The 24,890-nt window shown below is 42.1% G+C and overlaps 1 protein-coding gene across 3 annotated transcripts in view; it reads right to left on the bottom strand.

Annotated features, from left to right (window-relative positions):
• LOC124595752 (iodotyrosine deiodinase 1) overlaps window positions 1–24,029 on the bottom strand; it is a 100,992-nt gene extending 76,963 nt beyond the window's left edge. For all 3 annotated transcript variants that reach the window (XM_047134628.1, XM_047134629.1, XM_047134630.1), the window contains exon 1: window positions 23,851–24,029. In XM_047134628.1, the coding sequence (XP_046990584.1) occupies window positions 23,851–23,986 (136 nt within the window). In that variant the 5' untranslated portion in view covers window positions 23,987–24,029. The remainder of the gene's footprint in view (window positions 1–23,850) is intronic.
• Window positions 24,030–24,890: the final 861 nt, after the last annotated feature.

Here is a 24,890-nt window from a genome sequence, read left to right as displayed (position 1 = left end):
ATCACAGGGTTACGTACTTTTCAAATGCCTGGGTGATATGGCAGCTGAAAACAGCGGTTACGTTGGATGTGGTCAGAAAGTAATGCATAAAACGTTGGCAAACATTATGAAATTGTTGGTGACTATTTTCTTAGTAAAACTGAGCTATTCTTTCATATGCAGCAAACTTAACATTAAAAAGCCTTAAGCAATTAAAGTTAAATCTGTATAAATGTATTTTACTTCCAAAAACTGCTGCTTCGATTTTCACATTAGACATTACGTATCTCAAATACATTGCAAGTTTTTTTTTAGTCATCTGCATAAGCGGTATTAAATTATCACCATGGAACATTTGTCCTTGCCCAGATACGTCTCTAGATGCGATGTAGCTGTGACCGCTGACTTCCTGTATCGATTTAGTCGTAAATGCTAGGAGTGAACATCGATACCTTCGTGAATAAAATACCAACACAGGAAATCAGTGATTCGGCAACGACCCTTGGGCGTTTCCGAGTATACGCGTCTCAAATTTAGTGTTTGGCTACCAGCGAATGGTTCCCTCCGTGATAGAGCACGTCATTAAAGGAAAGAGCAATAAATCACAAACAGGGCAGTTCCTAAAATACCGTTCTCGTGACAGGAAGTTGTTTTAACGTCTCCTTGAAATTCTGAAATTTAGCAATAGCAGCCGCATTCACAGAGAACTGGAGGCGAAACATCCATCACAATGCATGTGGCAACCATTGCGTTAAGCGGAAGCTCAGTTGGATGTCGTCAACTAGGAATTTTGTGTTGTCTCGTGTCTCAATCTAAAAGTTTCTTCTGTGTATCTCAGCAGCAGTCTAAGAAATGAAACTATCCTTGCTTTTTCTTTTGGGCTTCATCTACCATTGCTGTGACGCTAGGAGATGCACTAACACAAAATCTCGGCGACTGTGCACACCCTTTACGAGTTTGTCACTTCTCGGAATATGGGACAAATGTGTACCCATAATTAACTAATTCTGCCACCACTGCAGTGAGATTTGGTGGGGCTAACAGATAACGTAAGCGAAAGACCCTTTATTGAAGCCCGGCTGTATGTGACTCTAGTTTCTAAGCACACTTTGATTTTCGTGTCTCTCTATACATAGCATGTTACTTACTCGAGAAAAATTTGATGTACATTAGCTTTAAGCTAGTGATGCTAAGCAGGAGATCCCGGGTTCGAATCCCGGTCGGGGCACACATTTTCAACTGTCTCCGTTGATGTATATCAACGCCTGTCGGCAAATTAAGGTCTTGACTTAATTACATTTCAATAGCTGAATGGTCAGCAAGTTGGAATGCAACGCACGGGGGCCCGGGTTCAATTCCCAGCTGGGGAGGGGATTTTTCTCCCCTCAGGGACTGGGTGTTGTTCAGTCCTCATCATCATTTAATCCCCATTGTCGACGCGCAGGTCGCCCAATGAAGCGTCGCACTCAGTAAGACTTGCACTTGGCGGCCGAACTTCCCGAATGGGAACTCCCGGCCACTGACGCCATACGCTCATTTCCGTTTTTCCAGTGATCTCTGTCATTTCCTTGGTGAGTATGTTGCACATTTTGATTCTCTAGAAGTGTTCTTATTTAATTCTTTCCGGCACGCAAAAGTTAAGTCTTACTTTACTTTATGATATTGAGAGTAAATGTTAGCTGAATAATGACTAATGTTTTTCTTAATTTGCATAAAGCATTGGGAGCCTACTTACGTCTGACAGTGTGGTTAGAATCCCCAAATCTTTTACCAGATTTCTACAATGAGCTCGTTTATTATCTTAGCTATTTTCTTTTGGTCCTTTCCTGTTGTTTGATTTCTCTGCATTTTTGTTCACTTCCCAATACGCCGACATAATACGATAGCATTTGAAATACATAATGGGAAATTCAACGCGCCATATATACGGTTGTGAAACTTGCCAGTTCGCTTATGGATCGAGGAGAGCGACGTTTGAAAATACTTCGTGGCCCTATTTTTGGACACTACAAAATTATTGCTTATCTCTACTGTGGTAACAAAGTTTTCTCAGTTAAGGAGATTAACCTCAGGAAGTCACAGAAATGATTCATATGCGACGATGAGGAGAATAAGCAGGAGGAAACATTCAGTACTGGGCGACTGTCGATACTTTTGCATTAGTAATACCAGCTAAAGAAGGTGAGTGAAGTTGAAAATCCATGTTGCCCACTCCATTCCAAAAACATGATGGGTTTCACTAAAAGTCGTTCGTAGCGTGAACGTGGGAGTCCTGCATCCTATCTTTCTCGAAATATTTCACTAACTTTTAAGTGTAAAATTACACCAGCTCTGTACGCTGGTCAACAGGAGGTACTCAGTACCGACAACAACTGATGGACTATCCAATGTGTTGGCAAAGTTTCAGACAAGCTAGCAAAAAAGTTTGCCCGCAACTACAGACCTGCATTTTACAATAACAACATCTTAGCTAAGGTATTATTCAACACTAAAGACACAACAAAACCTTTGGTACACAGTCGTGTGTGTAAGATCAGATGCAAACACTGTGGAAACGTATATGTTGATCAGTTAGGCAGAACTGTTTGAGTTAGGTTGTCGGAACATGTGGAAAGCTGGAAACTAGGGAGGATACATTCGACCTTTGCGTAACATTTTTCAACAGAAAGCCACCCATACCACTTACGTTGTGACATTACACACAGTGGATTGAAAAAAGCAAGCAGGTGATACTACTAGGAATACTTCATATCAGTAACCATGAAACACAGAATGCTTGCCTCGATTAAAATGAAGTTAAATTATGCGAACTGTTAGAGTACAACAGCAAAATAAGTTTTATTGTTGTTTTGAAATATAATGACTTCCTTTATAATATAAATAAGATTTTAAACAATGGAAAACTTTCCATTATTAATACATCGTATCTGTATTCTGGTTGCGACAGCGAGTTGTCATCTGACAACGGAAGTAATCGGAAAAGAGATTGTTATTTTTCGATATTTTTATACTTTTTTTGCTGTAAAGATTCTGCTGGAAGGGGAGAGAGATGAGCGAGAGAGTTGAAAATGGTTGCGGTCGCGCGGTTCCAGACTGTAGCACCTAGAACAGCTCGACCACTCCGGCCGGCCGAATTCGAAGAGTTCGTCCACACATAGCGCACCTTCTCCTTCAGCATAACAATGCTAGATCACACACGAGCGCTGTGACATCTTCAAGAATCCGACGCCTTGGGTTCACTGTCGTCGATCATCCTCCTTACTGTCCCGACTTGGACCCACCCGATTTTCATCTGTTTCCAAATCTTAAAGAATATCTTCGATCACTTCTCTTTGACAGTGATGACGCGGTGCAGTAATAGGCCTGGTCAATTCTAAAACAGTGTTAACTCCTTTTTTAAACTTACGAATGTACCGTACAGTGCTTGTGAGGCACAAGACTGGAAATCTGTAACTGACGTAGGATCCGATCATAATTTACTGGCAGCACATGTAGCACTGAAAAACAAATGATACAAGAGCAGGCCAAGAGCTAGTGGAAACATGAATCAGAAATATCGGAAATTAATCTTTTGATGCATAAATTGTATTAGGTATACAATGACTTTGCTAATGATGCATCGGAATAATTGGTTGATCTGGCGACAACTTTTGGAGAATGTAATAAAATGTACAGAATTCGGAGAAACTGGCTGGAGAACGATTTGCATATACACTCCTGGAAATGGAAAAAAGAACACATTGACACCGGTGTGTCAGACCCACCATACTTGCTCCGGACACTGCGAGAGGGCTGTACAAGCAATGATCACACGCACGGCACAGCGGACACACCAGGAACCGCGGTGTTGGCCGTCGAATGGCGCTAGCTACGCAGCATTTGTGCACCGCCGCCGTCAGTGTCAGCCAGTTTGCCGTGGCATACGGAGCTCCATCGCAGTCTTTAACACTGGTAGCATGCCGCGACAGCGTGGACGTGAACCGTATGTGCAGTTGACGGACTTTGAGCGAGGGCGTATAGTGAGCATGCGGGAGGCCGGGTGGACGTACCGCCGAATTGCTCAACACGTGGGGCGTGAGGTCTCCACAGTACATCGATGTTGTCGCCAGTGGTCGGCGGAAGGTGCACGTGCCCGTCGACCTGGGACCGGACCGCAGCGACGCACGGATGCACGCCAAGACCGTAGGATCCTACGCAGTGCCGTAGGGGACCGCACCGCCACTTCCCAGCAAATTAGGGACACTGTTGCTCCTGGGGCATCGGCGAGGACCATTCGCAACCGTCTCCATGAAGTTGGGCTACGGTCCCGCACACCGTTAGGCCGTCTTCCGCTCACGCCCCAACATCGTGCAGCCCGCCTCCAGTGGTGTCGCGACAGGCGTGAATGGAGGGACGAATGGAGGCGTGTCGTCTTCAGCGATGAGAGTCGCTTCTGCCTTGGTGCCAATGATGGTCGTATGCATGTTTGGCGCCGTGCAGGTGAGCGCCACAATCAGGACTGCATACGACCGAGGCACACAGGGCCAACACCCGGCATCATGGTGTGGGGAGCGATCTCCTACACTGGCCGTACACCACTGGTGATCGTCGAGGGGACACTGAATAGTGCACGGTACATCCAAACCGTCATCGAACCCATCGTTCTACCATTCCTAGACCGGCAAGGGAACTTGCTGTTCCAACAGGACAATGCACGTCCGCATGTATCCCGTGCCACCCAACGTGCTCTAGAAGGTGTAAGTCAACTACCCTGGCCAGCAAGATCTCCGGATCTGTCTCCCATTGAGCATGTTTGGGACTGGATGAAGCGTCGTCTCACGCGGTCTGCACGTCCAGCACGAACGCTGGTCCAACTGAGGCGCCAGGTGGAAATGGCATGGCAAGCCGTTCCACAGGACTACATCCAGCATCTCTACGATCGTCTCCATGGGAGAATAGCAGCCTGCATTGCTGCGAAAGGTGGATATACACTGTACTAGTGCCGACATTGTGCATGCTCTGTTGCCTGTGTCTATGTGCCTGTGGTTCTGTCAGTGTGATCATGTGATGTATCTGACCCCAGGAATGTGTCAATAAAGTTTCCCCTTCCTGGGACAATTTCCAGGAGTGTAGGTGCCCGACCCATTTTCATCAACACTGCCCAAGTACCTCTCGACGCTGGATGTTTAGCCCTAGGAAACATGTTCGATGTAAGAAGGTTACGAACTGACAAACAAAAGCAATTGATCTTGCAACTACTCCAATGAATTACAAAGGAGCTCCGGTAGTTGTAAGTATAAGTGTTTTACGAACGACGTACTGTAAATGACCTCTGCCATACACTCCAATTAAACTGATCGACGTGGACATGGATTCCACTGCATTTTATTCAATGTCTCAGAAGTGCAACACACAGAAGATCGAATCTCTCCTATCAAGGCGAAACATTCTATTGCTGAGAAATGCAGAAACTTCCAGACGGTACACCGCTCCACCCAAAGCAAAATTAACAGAAATCTACATTTTCAATATATCTATTCTCTATAATTTCATGTCAGACTTACGAAATAAATATACGCATGGACATCGTAAAGTAATGCAAACAAGGAAAATTACGGGTTTTGTCGTATAAATTTGAACCCATTTTTTGTTATTGCATATCGACTTCAGTAACAGAATGATCATGTTCAGTGCAAGACTTAGTGGACTCATATGGTAAAAACAACAGAAATCTACATTTTAATTGTATCCTCCTCCTTAGTCATACCGGTCGGGAATACAACTTCATAAGTGTTCATAGTGAAGAACATCCCAACCAGCACCTAAGATTCAAACTGTCTAATCATGATTTTTATGAATCCACTGGACTTAGTCTTGCACTGAAGATGATTGCTCTGTGTTTGAAATCTATATGCAATAATAAAACAAAAGAAAACTGTTTCAAATTTATTAGACCAACGCCGGAGTTTTCCTTGTTTGCAGTACTTGTTGTGTGGTCGTGGCGCACGAACTTCCTAATGGAGTCAAATCTTCAGGAAGTAAGCTACACATGTCGTCCCACGCTAAGACTATTGTGCAACAAGAATAACGCATTGTCAGAAGAGAGCACACGTTCTGTGTTTCCCGCAGACACAGTTCTGCTGCAGCACGGATAACTGGTGCATCGCAGTATAGGAGTGAAATGGCGCGGCAACTGGAAACGCGCTCCAAAGCTGAAGTACGCGGAACAGTGCGATTCTTGTGAAAAAATGTCTACAAATTTCACATTGATTCACCGTATAACTCTGGCACCACATGGACCAAATGGAATTTTGCGTTTAGCAGTAGTGAAATGGCGCCAACAATTCGACCAAGGCCTCAGAGACGTGAATGATACCGATCGATAAGTCCAGATATTGCACCATACTGTTTCCATCTTTCCCTCAAGTTGAAAGAATGTCTGGAGGGGAGTGATTTTTCAACGACGAGGATATTCACGCAGCGGTTCTCAATTGGATCCGTGACCAAGGACGGGATTTCTGTCGTCGAGGAACTGAACCATTGGTAGAGCGTTCCGGCCGTTGTTTACGGAGATTTGGTAACTGCATAGAAAAATAGTGTCGTGTATGTGTGTCACTTTGAAATGTAGAGCAGACTTGGCCTGTCCTAATAATATGTAACTTACTTTTTGATGTCCCCTCGTATCACTGAATTTATCTCATTAAGAACTGCTATTTTGTACCAAAATGAACAACATAGTTTGTTTTGGAAAAAAAAGCCTAGTGATTAGTAAGATTGCGAAACCACATTGCTAGTTATTTTTTAACGTTCGACTGAGTTCTTCGCGGGGTGAAACTACAACATTAATGACTTTATCGTTATTGTGGCCTTCTATCCGTAGACTGCTTCATGCAGCTCTCCACGCTGTACAAACCTCTTCACTGCACGCTACATGCGTTTGAACCTGCATACTGTATTCATTTCTTGGTCACCCTCTACATCTTTACCCTCTCCACCCCCGCACTTTCTTCCATTACCAAACTGATGGTTCCTTGATTGATGCTCCAGAATTTGTCCTATCTACTGACTTCTTTTAGTGATGGTGTACTGTAAGTTTATTTTCTCTCCAATTCGAATCAGTACCTCCTCATTAGTTATATGGTCCACCGATCAAAATTTTAACATTCTTCTGTAGCGCCACATTCTATTGTCTTCTCATCTGAACTGTGTATCATAATGTATAGAAAGGTGTTAATGAGAAGAAATCAGTTGCCTCTCTCCGTGGACGCAGGAACACGGCACTGAGGTTTAGGGAAATCGGCTCTTGACAAGCCGAAAGGTGTCGGTTCCTCCTGATTGCATTTGCCACTCGCGTGGGTGCACTAAGAGTGGAACGCATTATGAAACTAGGTGGGTTTAGCGTTGGCGAAAGCCACGATGCTGTAGCGGAACGCCCGTTGGTGCGACGACAGTGTGACGCAAGACTGAGCTGCGTTCAGTTGCCTCGCGGCTGCCAATAAGAATTCTGCTAGAAGCCGTAGGGGTAGTGGTGGACTATTAACTACTCGAAGATTACATCTAGGATGCTTCGGAATATCTCCGACTCTAGAATTTTGATGTAAATACAAAAAACCGCAATTTGTCACTTTTTTTATTCCGTTAACTAGTTTTCGGACCTTCTCAGGCTCCAGATGACGCACGTGGAAGTCACATGTTTACTTCATAGTGTAGTGCTGGGCACTGGCTCGCGACAGTCTTTGTACGTGAATCCACCGGGCAGCTTTCATCGTGATTGCCAAACGGACACAAAAAAAATGGCTCTGAGCACTATGGGACTTAACATCTATGGTCATCAGTCCCCTAGAACTTAGAACTACTTAAACCTAACTAACCTAAGGACATCACACAACACCCAGCCATCACGAGGCAGAGAAAATCCCTGACCCCGCCGGGAATCGAACCCGGGAACCCGGGCGTGGGAAGCGAGAACGCTACCGCACGACCACGAGATGCGGGCAAACGGACACAGATCACTCACTTTTCACTAAAGATATAAATATATATACCGATTGTTACGATGGATCGCCAGCATCTGGAATGTGTTGTACAAACAGGTTTCTGTACTTACAATAAATAAAAAAATCACAGGTTAGAAAATATCTGTAGTGGATAATCTTATTCTAATCTTTTGATTCATAATTGTTTACTGAAAAAAATCTGGAGTATAAAAGCGTCTAGTGCTAGATAAAGGAGTTACAGATGCTAAAAAAGAAAAGAAAAAAGAAAAACACAACGCACCGAATTTGATGTACAGCCACCTTTGGGAGTCTGAATGTCCACGTCTTTAATGTGACGCAATGAGTTTTTAAATAATTCCTCTCAATCATTTCTGTACAACAAATAGAGTCATACCAAAAGTTGATGTAGTACTTGAACATCAGGTACTAAATATGCTAGAATGTCCTAACTTTTGTTTTTACATATTGATATAACCATGACCTGGAAGAAGTAATTAATGAGCTGCTCAAGCAATTAAGTTCAGCTGCTTTTACTCTTCGCGTAATTGCTAGTCTTGAAAACAAACGAATCGACCTCCTGTCATTTTGACCATTTACGCGAGGAATAATGTCTCATGGAATAATTAACTCAATATTTAGGAAGAAAGTATCGATTGTTCAAAAGCGATCAGTAACAATAATACGCGGTGTTCACCCGCGGCCGTCATGTAGCTACCTTTTCAAGGAGTCGAGCATTTTAACTGAACCGTCACAATACAAATAATCGCTTGTAAAATTAGTAATAAATAATCTATAACAGTTTGAGAGGAATAGTGACGTCCATAACTGTAATACTGGAAGAAGAAAATGATCTTTACTACCCATTATTAAAGCTGTTAGTGGCTCAGAAAGAGTTCATTATACATCAACAAAATTCTTTGGTCAATTCCTCAATAACATAAATTATCTGACAGACAGCAAAGCAAGTTTTAACTGTCAAGTAAACTCATCTTTTGGACAACTAGTTCTTTTCCATAGACGGATATTATTGAAATAGTGGCAGCCTGTAAAAAAAAATTTAAAAAAAAACACACTAGTTTTCAAGCGTAGTTCCACGAATAGGGTTGATTGTAGATATATCTTCATTAACGTTAAAAGTACTTACGTATACGTATCCTGTAAACTGACTCACATCTCATTATTTCGACAAAAATTGTTCAAGAGATCTATAAATATGTATCTAACTAAGTAAGTAACTAACTATTTCAATGTCTTGAGATGTGTTGGAGGAATGTACAAGGTCCTGAATGGTATCTGATTTAACTCTAAGCAAATACCAGTATGGTTTCTGCTAATAGGCCGTGTTAGACACCTTCCCATTCCCTTGTCCATTACTAAGAATTGTGAATTCAAATGTTATGTCTTTGTTATTATTTTTATTGTTATTATTCTGCAATTTCATAGTTTAATTTTTTTTACAATGAATTTTTAAAAACTGTATGAATACATTATGACATGCTATGTGACCTTCACGTGTATTTTGAAGCAGTGGCGTTCAAATTCCCTGTCATTCTAGGTTTACTTATTACGTAGTTTTACTGAGTCTGGAAAAGGGAAACAATTTAACGTATAACAGAAATTTTAAGTCTTTTCTGAAAGTGTTTGTCTAGAGCGCAGATTTATACGGAACTGAAACGCGGACGGTTAGCAGTAAAGATAAAAAGAGAAAGAAGCTTTTGAAATGTGGTGCCATAGAAGTATGCTGAAGATTAGATGTGTAGATCAGATAACTAATAAAGAGGTACTGAATCGAACCGGGGGAAAAGTAATTCTATGGCACAACTTGGGTGAAAGAAGGAATCGTTTGATAGGATACATCTTGATGCTCAAGGAAAAGTCAATTTGGTTATGGAGGGAGGCGTGTGGGATAAAAACTGCAGAGAGAGACCAAACACTGACTACAGAAAATGGGCTGAAGTCCACTTAACTGAAACAGTCATGCAGAGAGGAAGATATTTGTATTCTGTCTCTAATGACCTCGTCGTTGATGTAAGATTAAGCCCTGATCTTCATTCTTTGCTTCCATGACTTTGTATCATTGTCGCAGAGTTTCGGTTGAGCAAAAATTGAGTAAAAGTACTTAGAACACAGAATACAATATTTCAATCCCATGTTTGTGGACGGCATAAGAGACTTGTTCTGATGCTCACCTGTTCGTCGAACCACTCCGGGACTACTTCAGCCTTGCTATTCTGGACATTATTTCCTTGTAAAATGCAAGCCTGTCAAAGCTAGAGACACAGCTTCTATTGTCAACACAGAACGCGATTTAAACTGACAGCAATAATCACCTCAGCACTTACAGTACTTTCTCGCCCATTGCATAAAGAAGCGACAGCGGTAACGGGTGACGTTAGTGAGGTAAAAATGAGAGGTGGCATTTTAGGCTGCTGAGTGTGAACAAAGTGTGTAACTATTGCAACTGTGAATTTGTGGACTTATTTGTCCGGAAACTCTTTAGCTGTGATAGAAGATACGAAATGAAAACAAAAAAATATGCGCTGTTTTATTGTAATACTGCGGAGTTTACCTGCGCTTGTTGTGTCTTGTGAAATCCCTGCATGCGGATCACAGAAGGTGATAGGGCTGAGCAGTCACGCTATGCAGTGGCTTCAGACTCAGTAACAATGCATATCTGACCAAATTGGATCAATAAACACTATTAAGCTATTGTCCCGCTTTCCAGACCGCGCTTAGCTAGGTCGCTGCCCTGCGACAGATGTGTGCTTAGAGCGCCCGCTTATCAGTCGAGTTGGCTAACACCACACAGAAGTGCGTGAATCCTGACCTACTTTGTCGCTCTTTTAGCCAGTCAGATAACGAGCAGATAATCGCCCACAAATTTCTCCTTGCTGACTATTTTAAGCAAAGTTCCCCGATCGTAAACTAGTGGAGCAACATGCTTCCCAAGAAAGAAGTTTGTGTGTACGCTGCTTCTGAAGCCATTTGGAATTCATTACCTCATCTCTAAACAGGAGTAACCATTATTTTATCCTCAATGAATCGAATCTTCAATAACTAAAGACGATATATAGTATATACTCAGTGGTATGTGTACACACTCCGTCCAAAAAGCTGCGAGACTGATTTTGTTCCTGGCACATAAGCGACGTCAGCGTAGTAGCTACGATGGCAGCTTGGACTAACAACTGTAAACAATAGATGAGCATTCGATCATTCACTTGTGAGCGCGCAGGGGAACTCAAGCCTTCAAGGCATTCTACAGAATGTTTTGAAAAAAAAGAAAAGTGTGTACAAAGTTACCCCCATACATCTTGACTTCCGAACAAAAACAACGACGTGCGGACACCAGCCCTGTCCTGACTGAAATGCAACGGCAGACAATTAGTTTCTGGAAAAAATCATCACAGATGACGAGACTTGGTATTATCAATGCGAACCTACCACAAAACGACAAACTCAACAGATTCAGCTGAGCAGTCAAAGCTTTGACAACATAACCGACGAACCGACGTGCAAGCCAACGCGACGGGCGAGTTGAACAACATGCAAAAGTACTACTTTTCTCACCGTTTCACATGTTTGTATGAACGTACTGTGCGTTGTACGCAAGTGGGGCTGAGAGGGGGGGGGGGGGGGGGAAGGGAGGGGTAAGCATGCAGAACACCAAAATCATTAAAACCATCATCATAACATTTCTCTATTTTTTATTAATACAGTATAAGAAACTTTAGGACTGAAACATGTCCGTATATGTATCGTCAACGAGGGAGCAAGATAGTAATGACTGCGTGGCCTTGCCTTCTCACAACTGAATAAGAGGAACTAAACCTACGTATATCAAACAGTGACTTCCTTTCTGTTAAGAGATGCAGTAGCTTCCTGGTGCTATTTGCAAAATAATCTGATTTCTCAAGTGAAAGTGTTTGTCAAATGAAACGATATGGTTCCAGAGACCTTAAACATCTATGATGTATATACGCACAAAGAAGAGACGAATGAAAATTTGTACCAAGTCTGCGATTCGGATCCCGGTCTCTATACAAATTTTCAATCATCACTTCATTCTGCATATATGCATCACATAAATGTTTGTGTTCATCACCCAGTCCAACAATCCAGGGTATATTACGTGAAATACGCTATTGTTTAAGTGGTCCATCGCAGCCACCGATTGTTAATCCCCCCAACAGCGGTGCTCTGAAGCAAAGAAATTATTGATTTTTATTGTTGCACACGTCCCTTTTCTCTTACTATTTCGACAGTATGTAGCGGCACTTGCTACGCTAGTTTTACTTTATATTACAGGTGAGCTAATCCTTTGACCTTTAAAAGTCCTAGCCGCGCTTGTAAGACATACTGCTTAGAACCACTGTGAGAAAGTCTATCACACACTGGAATTATGAGTAGTGTTTCACTGTAGAGCGAGCAACGTTATAGATTTTAGTGTGTGTCACGAAGCAGCGGTTGCCTGAAGCGGAATCGTACATCACAGGACAATTCGTGTACACGCAATGCGTGTGCCGTAAGCTCGTGCACGGAAGAAGTAAGGCAATACCGTAACTATGAGAAGCATAACAGGTTGACAATATGGTAAATGTATAGATGTTACGTCTTTGGCAAAAAAAAAAAAAAAAATCATGGGAGTTCTGTGACTACAGTGGTCGTGAGTAAAACTAATTAATACATATTATTGGGTTGGTGTATAAGTTCGTAGCGTCTTTCCATAATTTTAATAAACACAATAAATACACATAACAGAGACTTTAGCCATCAACAATATATCCTCCTTCACTATTTACAACAGTATGCCAACCTAGGGGTAACTTTTTCATTCCGCAACCGATGAAATAACATGGTTTTGAGGCGAAGAACTCATCGAACTATGTTTGGGGCTCATTTTCGTCCGGAAAGGTAGTTTCCTGAAGTTTCAAAAAATGTGTGTGAAATCTTATGGGACTTAACTGCTAAGGTCATCAGTTCCTAAGCTTACACACTACTTAGCCGAAATTATCCTAAGGACAAACGCACACACTCATGTCCGAGGGAAGACTCGAACCTCCACCGGGACCAGCCGTCCTGAAGTTTGTTCGATAGTTAGCGGAGAAGGTGAAAACCTGAGAGTGCAAGATCAGGCGAATAAGGTGGATGCGGAATGACTTCCCAACCCAACTCCTGTGTAGGGTTTTTTGTCAGTCTAGCAGAACGCGGGCAGGCGTAGTATCACTTCACCGCAGTCTTTCCGGTGGGTGTTCTTGGACTGCGCCTGCAAGACGTCTCAGTTGTTGACAATAAATTAAGCAGTGATAGTTACAGCTCGGGGAAGCAATTCGTATTACATCGCATCGTCGCTGTTCCATCAGACATAACACAATTTTTTATGGATGCGCGCAGGTCTTTCTACGGCCAGTTGCAGCTTTGTTTGGGCTCAACAATTCCCTTCTTTTCCTTATGTTAGCATAAAGACACGGCTTCTCGTCACCAGTAACAATATCGGATAGGAATGGTTGATGTTGTTCGCGAGACAATTGATGACGAGCAAGCAGAGGTGCTCTTATGGCGACTCGCTGATTTTTGTGATTTTGGCTTAGAGGTTGCAGTACCTATGCACCCGATTTTTGAATCTTTCCTATAGAAAGCAAACGTAGCGTGATGGTGGAATGGTCACAGTTCATCACATTTGCGAGTTCTCGAGTACACTGACATGGATCATTATGGATTAATGCTTTTAGACGATCTTCTTCGAACCCCGAAGGTCTTCCTGTACGTGGGGAGTCACTAACGTTAAATAATCCCTCGTTAAAACGAGAAAAGCATTTTTTTGCCGGGCTCTGTCGAATGGCATTATACTCATACACGGCGCAAATGTTTCTAGCTGCCTACGTTTCTGTCACCAAAAAATGTTCAAATGTATGTGAATTCCTATGAGACCAAACTGCTGAGGTCATCGGTCCCTACACTTACACACTACTTAAACTAACTTACGCTAAAGACAACACACACCCCCACGACCGAGGAAGGACTCGAAACTCCGGCGGGAGTGGGCGCCTGATTCGTGACATGGCGCCTCTAACCGCGCTGCCACTCCGCTGTTGCCACCCCTCTATTGTACTCAAGCAGAAGAATATGTCGGAAATGTTCCGATTTTTCCAATTGTCACTCCATTTTCTGGCAGCCACATGTCCACTCACTACATTCAAATGACAACGTGTAAATTCAAATAGCAACAGTGAACTGCAAATAAAAAAATAACAATTGATAAATAAACTCATAGGAAACGAAATACCAAGATGGAAAACAAAAACGGTACGAACTTATGGTTCAAAAATGGCTCTGAGCACTATGGGACTTAACATCTATGGTCATCAGTCCCCTAGAACTTAGAACTACTTAAACCTAACTAACCTAAGGACAGCACACAACACCCAGCCATCACGAGGCAGAGAAAATCCCTGACCCCGCCGGGAATCGAACCCGGGAACCCGGGCGTGGGAAGCGAGAACGCTACCGCACGACCACGAGATGCGGGCAGGTACGAACTTATGCACCAACCTAATAATAAACAGTGAGAGTGTGTCTCCTTCATTTTTACGCTGTGGAATCTGTAACGTGATGTAAATTTTGAGCTTAAGCCTACTGAGTACTTTTATGTTCCTTTAAAGTAAAAGAAGTAATTACGGAAGAACGTTGCTCACAGCGTAACTTCTACGGAGAATGACCAGCTGTGCTACAGAGCCAGGAGTCACTGGGTTCGTATCCTGGGGAATGCTTTTCAGTCATTATACTTTAGGTTTTCCGCCGTTTCGTTACATCATGTGAGGCGAATGCCAGTAGGGTTTCTGAAACTATACGAACACTAACTTCCTTCGCCGTCCTTGTGCAGCCCAACTTAGTGCTACCTCTCTTTTCATTAGTAAATCATTCAGGAAACGGAGCTGCTAAGTGACCTCCACTAATTGTTAAGCGGCACCTTTCGGAAAATTTACAGATAAATCAGCTGATACAACATCTTTGTTTCGATTTAGGTACAGCAACTCACATTCAAGGGAAGGAATTTACATTTAAGTGTCGTATAAAAGTATAAAAATTTATGATAGTTATAAAAAATCAACTTACAGATAGCCTGTGACAGGAAAGACAGCCTTGGTTGTAGAACTGGATTTTTTTATTTCATTTATCCTCCCATGACGTGTTTCGCCTTAAACAACTCATCTTCCGACTGACAACTACCTGCTTAGCCATTTTGCACTTCCTGTCGATCTCATTTTTGAGACGTTTGTATTCCTTTTTGCTGCTTCATTTACTGCGTTTTTATATTTTCTCCTTTCATCAATTAAATTCAATATTTCTTCCGTTACCCAAGGATTTCTACTAGTCCTCGTCTTTTTACCTACTTGATCCTCTGCTGCCTTCACTACTTCATCCCTCAAAGCTACCCATTCTTCTTCTACTGTATTTCTTTCCGTTCATTCAGTTTATCCAGGTCCCATCTCCTTAAATTCCCACCTTTTTCGAAATATCAATGCAATATTCTTTATAGACATAATGTAAATTGTAAACTTACCTTTGAAAATCACGTTCCACATCACGTGAAGGCATTATCGGCATATCATAAAATATTTAAAAATCTTCTTTTGATAATTTGATACTTCTATATCTGTCAAATGAATATATAAAATCTGGAAATGAGTCCGTGATCATATTGTGGCGCTTTATTTCACAGGTCCTCCCATCACACAAACTTTTATTACACTTCGCTATTACCGGTTTAAGCTACTGCCATTTTCGGATCTACTACAAACAAAAAACAGTGGTATAACCAACTATGTTCATTTAGCTGAAGCTAATCTGTAACAGACCTGGTGATACGTAAGATAATTTAGAAGAACGTCAACATGATTAACAGGCGTGCATACCAGCCACACATACCATAAAATATTATGATGTAGGTATCAACGTCAAATTGTATATGTAGGTTCACAGTCAGAATTGGTGATGACCTGGATGCGTCTGGTATTAATATAAATAACTGAGGCCAGCCAAGGACACTATAGCTTGGGTACATGCGTAACCAGTATCGCAAATTTAATAGTTAAAATGCAGTATGTGTAGTCATTAATTAAAATTACTTCATATGCTAAATGAGCATCTAACAATAAAACATGTAGTGATATACAGTACGTGGAATTAGATCGATACTTAAAATCCACATAATAAGCGCAAATACTAATTAAAAAGTCACACCTATAAATCGAAACTTTCAAGCAGGACAAAATAGTTAAACCATAATCGTAAGCGTAAGGTAATCAACGAAACAGTGACTGTTAATCAGAAAGTCAATAGCAGATAATACATTCGGAGTGGGATCTCAATGGCGCCGCCTCGTGGCTTCTCCGTTTGAAGCTCTACTTTTCCTGAGGCGGAGCCCGCGAAGGAAGGCCCCGTCTCCAAGCCGCTTCGGCGCTCGACGCTGCTCAAACCAGTAGGTTTCTGAACACATTAAAAAACTATTCAGGCTAAACTCCTTGTGTTCATTCAGCAGCAATTCCGATTGGCGTTTTCTGTGAACATAGATCTCCATTCTCTCGAGTAGGTTCAGTAATTGCCCCTTTTGGTGCCCTGTGCAACACTTTCATATTATCCTCTATGTTTCCTGCCGAACGTTTTTCTTTATCTAGATGTGTACCGAGTGCTCTTATTTTGCTTACATGTAAGTTCTCTGAAACGAGTCTTCAAATTCCTTCCTGTTTGACCGATATGAAACTTGTCACAGCCTTGACAATTGATCTAGTAGACACCAGATTCTAAATATTTGTTTATTTTGTTGCCAACTTTGAGGCGTAGCCTAGAGACAATTGTAGCTTTCGTTTGAAATCCAACTTTCGCTTTCGTTTTTCTGAAAGCATGTGCAATTCTGTCGGAAAATGCGCCATTGTATGACATAACAACAAATTTCTTCCCCTCTGGATCTACTGTCTCCTTATTGTCACTTATTTTTTACTTTAGTTTATTATGAAGGTTTATTATGTCGCTGCCCCTATACCTCTCTGTATTGGTTACTTGTCTGATTTAATTCTTTCACTTCGTCGTTAGGCGTGCTATTGGTCATGGCTCTGAAGAACGCCCATTTATAGGATGATAAGATCTCACATTTATAATCGTGTTAGTAGCTGTCGTCTTTCTAAATATGTTAATCTAATGCCGTCGATCTCGTTAAGTTAATCTAAGATCCAAAAAACATATTTCTTTCTGCTTTCTGTTCCACTGTGAACTTAATTTTTTCATTCATCCCACCCATTTTTTCTGCTGCCTTGCTATTTTTTTCCGTCACGTTTGTACAGTAGTATGATGTGGTCTACATAACATCTGTAATAGACAGTTATTTCGCAGACGTCAGGATTTTGGTTAAAAAACTTATTTTGTAGCTCATTTATGAAGATCTCAGCTAAAGAAGACTACAAACAATTTTTTAAATTTTATGTTTAACAATAAGATTTTTTTATCAAAATAACGGACTCGCAATGGACAACAGTTTGTTGCTATGTCATACAATTGTGCATTTTCCGACAGAGGTGCACATGCTTCCAGAAAAACGAAAGCGAAAGTTGGATTTCAAACGAAAGGTACAATTGGACGTCAAAGGGAGCCATATCTGCATGTGAGCAATTTCGAACGGGGCAGTATGATCGGTCTCCGGGAAACGTAGTTATCATACAATGACATTTCGACTCGCACAGTGCATGCTGCTATGACAGTGATGCGTGTGTGGAAGCAGTGAACAGAGGAATAGCGTACGCAGCGACGAGCGGGAACTGGCCCACGGAACATCCCATGATGACCGTCATCTTGTCCATATGGCCATTACGGACCGTACAGCGTCATCTACAGTATTGGCTCGTCGCTGGAGCACTGCAACAGGTGTGAAGTTGTCTGCATCGAAGGTTCGTCGCCGTCTGCTGCAGGTTGGACTGGTTGCACGCATACCATTACATAGGCTTCCATTGTCCAGGAACCACAAGCTCCTCCGATTGCAATGGGCACGTGAACACCGTCACTGGGGTGCTGAGCGGCAACATGTAATCTTTTTGGATGAGTTCCGCTTCAACGTGTCCTACAGTGATGGCCGCATACGTGTCTGGCGGTACCGTGGTCAGCGCAACCTGGAGGGCAGCAATGTGGAGCGGCGAGGGGACAAACACCAGGTGTGATGGTTTGGGGCGTCATTGGATTGGTTGCAACAACCGATCTCGCCTCGTACGTATTGCGGGCACTTTGAACAGCAACCGGTATCTAACGGAGGTTGTGGAGCCTGAGGTACTTCCCCTGCTTTGGGCATCTCCACAAGCCACAATTTCAACAGGACCCTGCCCGGCCACATATTGCAAGGAATGTACAGGTTTTCTTCGAAGAGCGACGGGCATCATTTACCTAAGACATTTTTAATGTATTTTTATAGTCGCATGGTTCCAGACAGAAGCGCCTAGAACCGCCGGCTTAAAACAAGAGCTTGAACTCCTTTAAATCTCCCAGCCATGTTTGAGCCGCCACAAAGATATTGATAGCACAGCCCCAGTGTCTTGAGTTCTTCTTCTGCAATCGAAGTGCCAGTAGTTGATTTAAGCTCAGTAAAGCCCAGAAAGTCTTCTTTGGTAACAAAGGTCTCTATGTCAGTTACGTAATACAAAATGTCATCTGTTCCTTAGTGGTGACATCAGTTGTTGAAACACTGGTAAAATTCTTCTTTTAGCTGAGGAATTAAACCATGATCACGATGTCCTTGTAAAGGTAGGTTATTTCTAGCACACAGGACTATAGTCTTTATAACAGGGCTCAAGCATTTCCGGTTTTCTTCAATAACTGAAGATTTGTTGGTATCGAGGACAACAGCAATACTTTTTATTACTTGATTGGTGAAATACAAAAAGGCTACAGACGATCTTCTTCATCATGAAAACACAAAATATGTCAAATTTTCCTGTCTCGGGCATGGATGTGTGTGCTGTCCTTAGGTTAGTTAGAGTTGTGTAGTTCTAAGTTCTAGGGGACTGATGACCTCAGATGTTAAGTCCCATAGTGCTCAGAGCCATTTGAATTTGAATCTTATTTTAAGTAAACAACCGTTGGCTATTTATACCAACTGTTTTAGCTACTCTTTGAACTTGTGCATTTCAAAGTCTTGCGATACTCCAATAGTTACAAATATGATGGGAATTGTAAGATCAGTTTCAGCATTCTTCTCTGTCTCTGCAAACAGAAAAAGTTCCCTAGAGGAAGCTATATCACAACTACCGTTTACAGAGTCAAACAAAACAAAGTTGAAGTCAATGTGTTGAACAAGATGGGTGGAAAGGCACGATACCCTTATTACTTTCAAGGAGCTATTTGTCCCGGTCGTGACCTTGCTTGACGAACCTTCAAGTAGTCGTGAAACCAACGCAGAAACGGCTAGTAAAGCTTGTATGTTTAGTTCTGCTATCCGAAGAGGAGACTTCGTAGTAGATTTAGCAACTGCAGCATATTGCTTCTCTTTAACTCTAAGACTAAGCGAACAGCTCCAAAGTCCTAAAATGGATTTAACAAGTGCCTTAAATCATGTCAATGACATGCTTGAAGTGTTCAACAATATAAGGACGGATTCGGAAATACAATTCGGAAGTATATTTGAAGGCGCTGTTAAACTGGCAGAAGATATTGGAAGTGTAATAGAAATGCCAAGAACTATTTCAACACAAACCAAAAGAGACAACGTTCCTGCTTTAAAAGCCGAGGAATACTTCAGGCGCACAGTCTTTTTACCTGTTGTGGATCGTTTTATTGCCGAGCTAGAAACAAGATTTCCCCAAGATTTTCGCACCATACTACCACTTGTAGGTCTTATTCCTGCATAGTGTTTAAAATACGGTGAGGATGAAGTGATCCAGGTATCAGAGAAATATGAACAGTTTTTGGAGAGTTATAGAATGGAAGAAAAAGTGGTTTGATGAAAGTAGAAGACCTGAAACAGTAACTGAACCACTAAAGAACTGTGACAAGCAGTTTTTCCCAAATGCATATGTTTTACTTCAAATATTTGGGACTATTCCTGTTACCACAAGCACTCCTGAACGAAGTTTCTCTACTTTGAGATGAATAAAGACTTATTTGCGTAACACGATGGGGCAGGTGAGACTAAATGGATTGGCTCTTGCAAATAACCATAAAGAAAGAGATATGGACATTGAAAATATCATTAACATATTCAGTAAAAAGAAACAGAGGTGAATGAGCATGACAAATTGGGCAGAAGACGGAAATATACAGTGAATTTTGTTACAGAATTTTTTTATATTCATGTCAAGTTCAAGTTTTTACATTCATGTCACCTTCTGTATCCAGAAACTTAATGAAAACTTATTTGTTGTAAGTTCATGGTTTACGAAATTTATAAAATCTCCCATGTGAAAATAAGTTTCTTTTACTCTGAACTCCAAAACAGTTACCAAAAACTACTGTAAGCAACACCAGATTTTACCAGTTTGTCGGCGGAGGACCCCAACTCTCCTTTTGTTAAGCGATATTCCACTCCTCCAATCCCCTCCTCCCCCAATTGCCCCCCCCCCCTTTGACCGACTTCTAGAACCGCCCCTGATCCAGTATGACATCATTAGCTTACTAATTTCTATACCATCAAAACTGGCAACTTTTCTGATAGCAAAAGTTGCTGATTCTAGTCGCTTTATAAGATCCAAAATACGAATTTTCCAGTTACGATTCTCGTCTATATGTACACTCAAAAACTTAGTTTACTCTACCCTGGCTACTGACCTCTGTTGGTGTGTTACATTTATTGAAGGAACTGTACTTCTTGCAGTGGAAAATTGGATACACTGTGTTTTTTGAAAGTTCAGAGTAAGCCCATTCGGAGGAAACCAATCAATAAGTTTTCCAAAGACATTATTTGTAACATTTTCTATTGGAGTTTCTTTCACTGGATTAATAATGGTGCTTGTATCATCAGCAAACAGTGTCAGTTTAGCTTCTTGTTTCGGATAAGAGAGGAGGTCATCCACATATATCAAGAACAGAAGGGGACCCATGATCAAAGCCTATAGACACCTAATGTAACTTCACCCCGGTTAGACGAAGCGGTAAACTTCCTTAAATCACTTAAGCCATATAAATAAACTTTTTGCTTCCTATTATCTAGATATGACTTAAACTCCTCATGTGCTGTTCCATGTATACCATAGAATTGTAATTTCTGTAACATAATGTCATGGTTCACACAGTCAAATGCTTTGAATAAGTCACAGAAAATTCATATTGAAGCCTTTTAACTTTTTAAAGACAATTATGTGGGCGGTGAAATTGTATATTGCTGTCTCAGTGGAACAGCATTATGTTTGCACATAAAATGCACTTTCTAAGTATTATTACAAACTGTTTATTGGATAACAACACGAGCCCCTTACTACCAATCCATTCTGTGAAAACTGCACAACAATAGTACTTTCCATTTGCGCAATGTTTGAGATGCAAGTTTTAGGTGATTCACCCAGTATAAACAGCCACCGTGTTGAAACTAGCGGTAGCATAGTCGGCTGCTTTGAGCTGCAGGAGGTGCAGTGCTGAACCGACAACTTACAACTGGCACCAGGGTAGATTTTAGTTTCGATGCGTTAGTCAAAAATTATCTCAATTGCCTATTACAATTCACATAGAAGAGGTTGTTCAGAGCTTCAGGGAGAGCATTAGGGAACGATTGACAAGAATGGGGGAAAGAAATACAGTAGAAGAAGAATGGGTGGCTTTGAGAGACGAAACAGTGAAGGTAGCAGAGGATCAAGTAGGCAAAAAGACGAGGACTAATAGAAATCCGTGGGTAGCAGAAGAGATATTGAATTTAATTGATGAAAGGGGAAAATATAAAAATGCAGTAAATGAAGCAGGCAAAAAGGAATACAAACGTCTCAAAAATGAGATCGACAGGAAGTGCAAAATGGCTAATTAGGGATGGCTAGAGGACAAACGAAAGGATGTAGAGGCTTATCTCACTAGGGGTAAGATAGATACTGTCTACAGGAAAATTAAAGAGACCTTTGGAGAAAAGAGAATCACTTGCATGAATATGGAGAGTTCAGATGGAAACCTAGTTATAAAAAGAGAAGGGAAATCAGAAAGGTGGAAGGAGTATATAGAGGGTCTATACAAGGGCGATGTTCTTAAGGACAATATTACAGACATGGAAGAGAATGTAGATAAAGATGAAATGGGAGATATGACACTGCGTGAAGAATTTGACAGAGCAGTGAAAGACCTAAGTCGAAACAAGGCCCCGAGAGTAGACAACATTCCATTAGAACTACTGACAGCCTTGAGAGAGCCAGTCCTGACAAAACTCTACCATCTGGTGAGAAAGATGTATGAGACAGGCGAAATACCCTCAGACTTCAAGAAGAATACAATAATTCCAATCCCAAAGAAAGCAGGAGTTGACAGATGTGAAAATTACCGAACTATGTTTAATAAGCCACTGCTGCAAAATACTAACACGAATTCCTACAGATGAATGGAAAAACTTGGTAGAAGCCGACCTCGGGGAAGATCAGTTTGGATTCCGTAGAAATGTTGGAACACGTGAGGCAATACTGACCCTACGACTTATCTTAGAAAATAGATTAAGGAAAGGCAAACCTACGTTTCTAGCATTTGTAGACTTAGAGAAAGCTTTTGACAATGTTGACTGGAATACTCTCTTTCAAATTCTGAAGGTGGCACAGGTAAAATACAGGGAGCGAAACGCTATTTGCAATTTGTACAGAAACCAAATGGCAGTTATAAGAGTCGAGGGACATGAAAGGGAAGCAGTGGTTGGGAAGGGAGTGAGACAGGGTTGTAGCCTATCCCCGATGTTATTCAATCTGTATATTGAGCAAGCAGTAAAGGAAACAAAAGAAAATTCGGAGTGGGAATTAAAATCAATGGAGAAGAAATAAAAGCTTTGAGTTTCGCCGATGACATTGTAATTCTGTCTGAGACAGCAAAGGACGTGGAAGAGCAGCTGAACGGAATGGACATGGTCTTGAAAGGAGGATATAAGATTAACATCAACAAAAGCAAAACGAGTATAATGGAATGTTGTCGAATTAAGTCGGGTGATGGTGAGGGAATTAGATTAGGAAATGAGACACTTAAAGTAGTAAAGGAGTTTTGCTATTTGGGGAGCAACATAACTGGTGATGGTCGAAGTAGAGAGGGTATAAAATGTAGACTGGCAATGGCAAGGAAAGCGTTTCTGAAGAAGAGAAATTTGTTAACATCGAGTACAGATTTAAGTGTCAGGACGTCGTTTCTGAAAGTATTTGTATGGAGCGTAGCCATGTATGGAAGTGAAACATGGACGATAAATAGTTCAGACAGGAAGAGAATAGAAGCTTTCGAAATGTGGTGCTACAGAAGAATGCTGAAGATCAGATGGGTAGATCACATAACTAATGAGGAGGTATTGACAGAATTGGAGAGAAGAGAAATTTATGGCACAACTTGGCTAGAAGAAGGGATCGGTTGGTAGGGCATATTCTGAGGCATCAAGGGATCACCAATTTAGTATTGGAGGGCGGCGTGGAGGGTAAAAATCGTAGAGGGAGACCAAGAGATGAATACACTAAACAGATTCAGAAGGATGTAGGTTGCAGTAGGTACTGGGAGATCCAACACAGATGTTTAGCTGTAGAAATAGAAAAGAAGTAAATAATACTTTTAGCCACGAAACTTTCGAACAAATTCGTGCTTTCCGCTTCTCAATCAAATACTAAAAGATAAATATCAGTACTTAGGCTAAAGAGCACGGTGGTTATGCACTGCAGTAGGTTTAGCAACGGATGCTCGCCAGAGGGAACCGCTGTTCGCCACCTACCTTGGTCCTTAGAGCGCTGCTCGCGCGTGAAGGCGTTCCATTGGTACAGGAAGCGAGAGGCGACGTAGCAGACGAGCCCGGCGGCGATGAAGGGCCAGTACTGGCTGACGAAGGGCATGTAGGGCATGAAAGCCATGTCTGCCTCCTGCTCGTCGTCGTCGTAGTCGTAGCCGCCGCCGCCGCCGCCGTCGCACTGTCCGCAGGTCCTGGTGGCGGGCATCGCGGCTGCCGCGGAGCACCGCGCGTGGTGGGGGCGGCGGAGTGGGGGCGGCGAGTGTCTGCTGGGCTTTCTGGGCCCGCACTGTGCTCGGCGGCTCGCCTCTTCTCTGCAGGCGCTCCAATTTGTAGCACTTCGATTTCCGAAACCTGCGATTCGGGCCGTTGCCGGGGAGACCGAGCACTGTCAATCTACATGCGTTAAGACCAGACAGGACCGTAGCTACTGCAAAATTGTTTCGTAGGCAAGCACACCAGACAAAAAAATTAGACAGTTAAGAGACTCACGCTACTAGCCTGATAGTGGCCTCAGTTTCTTTAGAATGTCCTATCCAGCTGAAGCCAGTTGCTGATGATCAGATACTGTAGAGCTACCAAACTGCAAGGATGCTGACTGCTATGTTTCCGAATAGAATTAAAGGGCCAGTTTTTCGAAATATCGTAATTGACTTCCACTTCAACCCCTCTCTAAGAAGTTGTAGAGCTGCATCCCGACTGGATGTGATCGCACCGCTTTGAAGTGCTGTGTGAGAGCAGTTTTTGCTCTTGTGTATTGGTTGGGTCTACGAGGGGCGTTTGAACAGTCCGTGCAAAGTCTGGGAGATGGCACCACCGGCACGTATGGAGGTCATGTTTTGTTAGTAGCATCTTCGGAAAGAACGCGCTCCAAGTTTCAGCCATATTGGTCTATTTATTTGTGTTTGGCATTCGTGTGAATCAAGGAAGTCGAGTGATTGTCAAAAAAATGGACGAAAAAGAATTTCTTATGGTGATTAAACATTACTTTATGAAAGGCAAAACGCCTCAGGAGACTAAACAGAAGC

Source organism: Schistocerca americana, chromosome 2 (genome assembly GCF_021461395.2).
Source record: "Schistocerca americana isolate TAMUIC-IGC-003095 chromosome 2, iqSchAmer2.1, whole genome shotgun sequence".
NCBI classification, from domain to species: Eukaryota; Metazoa; Arthropoda; class Insecta; order Orthoptera; family Acrididae; genus Schistocerca; species Schistocerca americana.
Note: the sequence above shows the minus strand (reverse complement) of the source record. Positions and strands in the feature narration are given on the sequence as shown.